This window comes from Phragmites australis, chromosome 11 (genome assembly GCF_958298935.1).
Source record: "Phragmites australis chromosome 11, lpPhrAust1.1, whole genome shotgun sequence".
NCBI classification, from domain to species: domain Eukaryota; kingdom Viridiplantae; phylum Streptophyta; class Magnoliopsida; order Poales; family Poaceae; genus Phragmites; species Phragmites australis.
The window spans coordinates 30,860,184-30,865,630 of record NC_084931.1 but is presented as its reverse complement, the minus strand read 5'-3'; the positions used below and the strand labels follow the sequence as shown (position 1 = coordinate 30,865,630).

At 46.5% G+C, this 5,447-nt stretch overlaps 1 protein-coding gene across 1 annotated transcript; it reads left to right on the top strand.

Moving 5' to 3' along the window:
* The first annotated feature begins 708 nt into the window (after nt 1-708).
* Nucleotides 709-3,117, top strand: LOC133884704 (anthocyanidin 5,3-O-glucosyltransferase-like). The gene is made up of 2 exons (XM_062324215.1): nt 709-2,365; nt 2,863-3,117. The coding sequence occupies exon 1, from the start codon at nt 883-885 to the stop codon at nt 2,296-2,298; it is 1,416 nt and encodes a 471-aa protein (XP_062180199.1). The 5' UTR covers nt 709-882; the 3' UTR covers nt 2,299-2,365; nt 2,863-3,117.
* The last annotated feature ends 2,330 nt before the right edge of the window (nt 3,118-5,447 follow it).

The following is a 5,447-nucleotide window of genomic DNA, read 5'->3' as shown; positions in this document are numbered from 1 at the left end:
CTTGTGAAAAAAAAATTACGTCTGTTGCAATGCACGAGTATTAAACTAGTTTTAATATAATTGGTAGCTCTCCTGTCATTTTGTTTTTTAAAAAAAACCTCCCCTAAGATCTTTAAAAGTTGAGAAATATAGGCTAATATTATCATTTACCTTGACAGCTACATAACCTCCCCTAGTTACACTCATAATCCAGGTCATTAAAACCTTTCAATTGGACCATTTGCAGGAGGTGCATGGGACCATGTGGGGACCTCTGATTCACGTGCAAGCTACAGCAGTGACCGATACAAAGAGAGAAGCAAATACGGGTTACTCTTCTTCTTCATTTTCCTCCCTTACCACATCCTCTTCTATTCTCTTTGTAAAAGATTGAAGAGAAGATTTATTGAGGTAGGGAGGGACCTTGAGCCCAACCAGCCCCACCAGTCCACCACAGATCCGCCCCTGAGCTACTGCTACCCAGCTCACTAGTGACGTGAGGCGCACGGCGAAACAGGCCTGTTAGTTTCGTCATCGCACACGAAACAGCCACGCGGATTTTCTTGGACGTCGGCCGCCGGCTACGGCCATTCGCCCATTCGGACGGGTGAAAGGTCTAAACACAAAAGCGTCCCCCCGCCCCACTTTTCCGGGAAAGCAGAGGCTAAGCGAAACTGGTCGGAAACTGGGATATAAATATACTGGCGCGTCTAGTACGATCCACTCGCGTCAGCGGTGCGCCATCAATTTCTCCGAGTATTTATGCGCGCAGCTGTCGGTTCCCAAACGATTCCAATTAGAACCCCGAGAGCGCTCATCCATTGCGTGCAGTTTCCGCTGTGCAGGTCCCATTCCGGGGCAGCTGGAAGCTGGAATTGAAGGCTCGGAGGGAGGCTTCGATCCATGGGGAAGAAGACGTTCGTGCTCTACCCGTCGCTGGGCGTGGGGCACCTGATCCCCATGGTGGAGCTGGCCAAGCACCTCCTGCGCCACGGCCAGGGCGTGGTCATCGCCGTCGTGGACCCGCCCGACACCGACGCCGTGTCGGCTGACGCGGTGTCGCGCCTCGCCGCCGCCAACCCTGCCATCGCGTTCCGCCTCCTGCCGGCCCCGGCCAGCCCCGACCTCGGCGCGCACCCGGTGAAGTGCAGCCTGGACACGCTCCGGCTCGCCAATCCCGCGCTCCGGGACTTCCTGCGCTCACTACCGGCCGTCGACGCGCTCCTGCTCGACATGTTCTGCATCGACGCGCTCGACGTCGCGACCGAGCTCGGCGTCCCCGCCTACTTCTTCTTCGCCTCCGCGGCTGGGGACCTCGCCGTGTTCCTCAACATGCCGTACTACTACCCCACCGTGCCGTCATTCAGGGAGATGGGGAAGGCGCTCGTGCGCTTCCCGGGCATGCCGCCGATCCGCGCGCTGGACATGCCGCTTACGGTGCAGGACAAGGAGAGCGACCCGACCAAGGTCCGGCTGTACCAGTTCAAGCGAATCCCGGAGGCGAGGGGCGTGCTGGTGAACAGCTTCGACTGGTTGGAGCCCAGGGCCCTGATAGCGCTCGAGGACGGCGTCTGCGTGCCCGGCCGTCCGACACCGAGAGTCTACTGCATCGGGCCGCTGGTCAACGACGGCAACAAGGGAAATAACGGCATCGGCGAGAGGCACGGTTGCCTCGCGTGGCTGGACGCACAGCCCAAGCGGAGCGTCGTGTTCCTCTGCTTCGGCAGCAAGGGCGCCTTCTCGGCCGCGCAATTGCAGGAGATCGCCTGCGGGTTAGAGAGCTCCGGGCACCGGTTCCTGTGGGCTGCGAGGAGCCCGCCCGAGGAGCAGAGTCAGTTCCCTGAACCGGACTTGGAGCGGCTGCTTCCGGCGGGGTTCCTGGAGAGGACGAGAGACAGGGGCATGGTGGTGAAGAACTGGGTGCCACAGGCAGAGGTGGTGCAGCACGAGGCGGTCGGCGCATTCGTGACGCACTGCGGGTGGAACTCCGCGCTCGAGGCGATCATGTCCGGGCTTCCGATGATATGCTGGCCGCTGTACGCGGAGCAAGGGCTAAACAAGGTGTTCATGGTGGAGGAGATGAAGATTGCGGTGGCGCTCGAGGGATACGAGGAGTTTGTGAAGGCTGAGGAGGTGGACGCGAAGGTGAGGCTGGTGATGGAGACTGAGGAGGGGAAGATGCTTAGGGAGAGGCTCGCGGTGGCGAGGGAGAAGGCATTGGAGGCTATCAAGGAAGGCGGGTCTTCTGAGGTGGCGTTCGCCGAGTTCTTGAGAGATTTGGAGAAGACGAGCAGCTCTGAAAATGGAGAATGCAAGTGATCGAGGTGCACAGCAGATGAACTCCGAAATGATGCTAAGGATTTATAGAAGTTGGCGATTACTTGAGGTGACAATATCCCAAATTTTGTCATCAACATAAATAAATGAAATTTTGCATGTGTTGTATACCAGTTGGGGAATCCTAAAACTCAATCGGGTGAGTAAAATTGGGCCAGTTAGTTGGGTAAAGTCATCGAGCAATGAGCCACTGACGTGCTAAACGCAAGAGCTCACTGAGACTGCCAATTCTTTATTTTCTAAACCGATTCACCGATCATTGTATCAGTGTTCAGGAGCATATTGTGATTTATGAAAGAACAAGCTCCTGAGGAAATCTTACAGTTTTCCTTAGCCTCAGCTGGGAAGCACAGGTACAACATATGTTTCTAAGTATAAGGATATGTTTGATAGCTACAGAAATTTATGAAGCTATAAGTACACCAAAAGATGTTCGGATGATCTATTTATGTTCTCATTTTAGTCCTAAAATATAGACTTAAACAACTTTATTTTAACCTATAAACTCAAGATTTGCGAGCTGAGAGCCGAAGCCCTGTTAAACAGATACTAAATCCCGAAGCAGATAATCTGTCAAACTCTCACAAATCATAGCCATGCTGCTGTCTCCTTGAAAGAGTTCAGAGGTGGAATTGACGCTGACCTTAAACATGTCACCTTCCAATATACAACCATGATCCTCCCCTTCTGTGCTTGATCATTCGGGGAGCTTCAAATCCGTCAAGAACTCTTAAAATGCCATCCGGGGAGGGGAGGGAGCAGAGGAAGGCGTCAAGGGCGAGCACGGTGAGGCGGAGCGCGTCGAGCATCCGGAGGAAGGGGTCCGGGGCGGGGTAGTCCGGGGGCGGGAGGTGATGGAAGGAGACGGCGGGGTTGGCGGCGACGACGACGGCGAGGCCGCGGCGGAGGAGCAGCTTGGCGAGCTCCACCATGGGGATGAGGTGGCCCACGCCGAGGCAGACGTGCAGCACCACCGTCGGGGTGGGATTGGGATTGGGCTCCATCCGCGACGGCGATGCGGACAAGCCGAGGAGGTGAATAGCCACGGATCTTAGACCTTCTTAACCGTATTCTCTTTATTTAGTTTTCTTCTTAATTCTTTTTTTCGTTTATATTATTTTTATTTTCTTTTATTCCTAACAGCTTCTATTAAAAAGATTAATAAAAAAATAGAGAGATATGTTTTAAAAGAAATAATTTTAAAAATCCTTTCAAACCGTAAAGAAAAATCATTGAAACACTGAAATAAACAAAATAAAAACTGTAAAAAAATTATTAAAATACTAAAATAAACAAAAATTCTATCATAAATAGATTCTATACCCTAACTAGAATCAGGTTGGGATAGTCTTAGTATGTGAAGGAGAAAAGACACGGGCGAACAGTGTTTTGAGACGATAAACGTATTTTTATTTGGATACTGTGCACGAGCATTGTATTGATTTTAGGGAAAACTGCAAAAACCCCCCCAAAAGTCACTTGGATTTTGACTTTCCCCCCCAAAAGTTGTTTTGTTGCAAAAAGCCCCCCAAAAGTTTGACTTTGTTGCAAAAAACCCCCTAAAAATTCAAAAAAATAAAAAAATCATTAAAAAATTCTAAAAAAAACTAGAGACAATTATAAGACCTTCTGTGAAATTTGTTTTCAAAAATAATATCCTTTGCATCATATTTCATGGAGAGTAAGTTTGAAAAAAAAGAAAAATGTGTAACTCATTTATTAATTCGAGTTAAATGCATAGTTAATTATTTACTAATCCAAAAATCATGAAACAAAATTTTTTAGTCTTCTTACATGATTCTCTATCTTGTAAAAATACATGAAATCTTGAAATAGTTATTGTAACGTGCAGGATTCAGTAAATGGGTTGCAGATAGATTAATTCATAACTAATCCATTACACCCCCAAAATTAGTGAAACCACTTTTATTAGTTTACTTAAACAATTATTTGTGTAGGAAAAATAATGGTAGACATGACAAAGTTAAAATAACATGAGTTAATAAATGAGCTACACATTTTTCTTTTTTTCCAAACTTCCTCTCCATGAAATATGATGCAAAGGATATTATTTTTGAAAACAAATTTCACATAAGGTCTTAGAATTGTCTCTAGTTTTTTTTAGAATTTTTTTAATGATTTTTTTATTTTTTTGAATTTTTAGGAGGTTTTTTCAACAAAGTCAAACTTTTGGGGGGCTTTTTGCAACAAAACAACTTTTGGGGGGAAAGTCAAAATCCAAGTGACTTTTGGGGTTTTTTTTGCAGTTTTCCCTTGATTTTATGACGAGTAGGACTGTACCAGAATCTTGCCGGCTCATTTTCGATCCCACAGTTCACATCGCAGCAAAATCATAAATACTGTTCACCCATGTTCCTCCCGTCAGAGGATCCTTTACGAATTCTCTGGGTTGGGGGTGGTCACGTTCTCCTGTGCGCACTGGTGTTCCAGTGGAGTGGTGGCTAGAGTGTGGTAACTGTTTCTGCGCATTTTTCAGGAGATTAATTGGGCCGTTCAGCCTGCTTCGAATATTTATCTGTTTTACAGATTCTGTCCCCTAATAGCATATGGGCTGTTCCTAAATGAAACTAGAGAGAACAAGGATAGATCGGCAGGAGGGGGGAACACGGGCTAGTAGTCGAGGCAAAGCCCAAAGATGTTTCAAGGCGAGCTTTTTTATTTTTATATTTCAAAAATAAAAAAAATACAAAATAGCCATTCGTTTGAAACAATTGTAAAAATAGGCTATTGTCGCCTGTTAGAAAGGTGACAGCCACCTATCACCCATCCAACGGGCGATAAGATTTTAAAAACAAACATGTCGCCAGTTAATAGCTATTCATTTGAAAAAATTATAAAAATAGGCTATTATCTCATGTTAGAAAGACAAAAGGCGTCTGTCGGACATCCAACCAGCGATAAGTTAAAAAATAAATATGTCACCTTTCCAAAGGGCGACGGGTTAAAACATCAAAAAATATTATGTTCCATTGCCCTCAAAATTCAAAACACTATCAAAATAGTCTGAAATTTTTTGAAAACATTTGGTGGTGTAGAGAATACTATTATCTAGGTCTTAAAAAGAAAATATGATATTTAAAATGAAAGAAAAAGACAATTTTTATTGTACA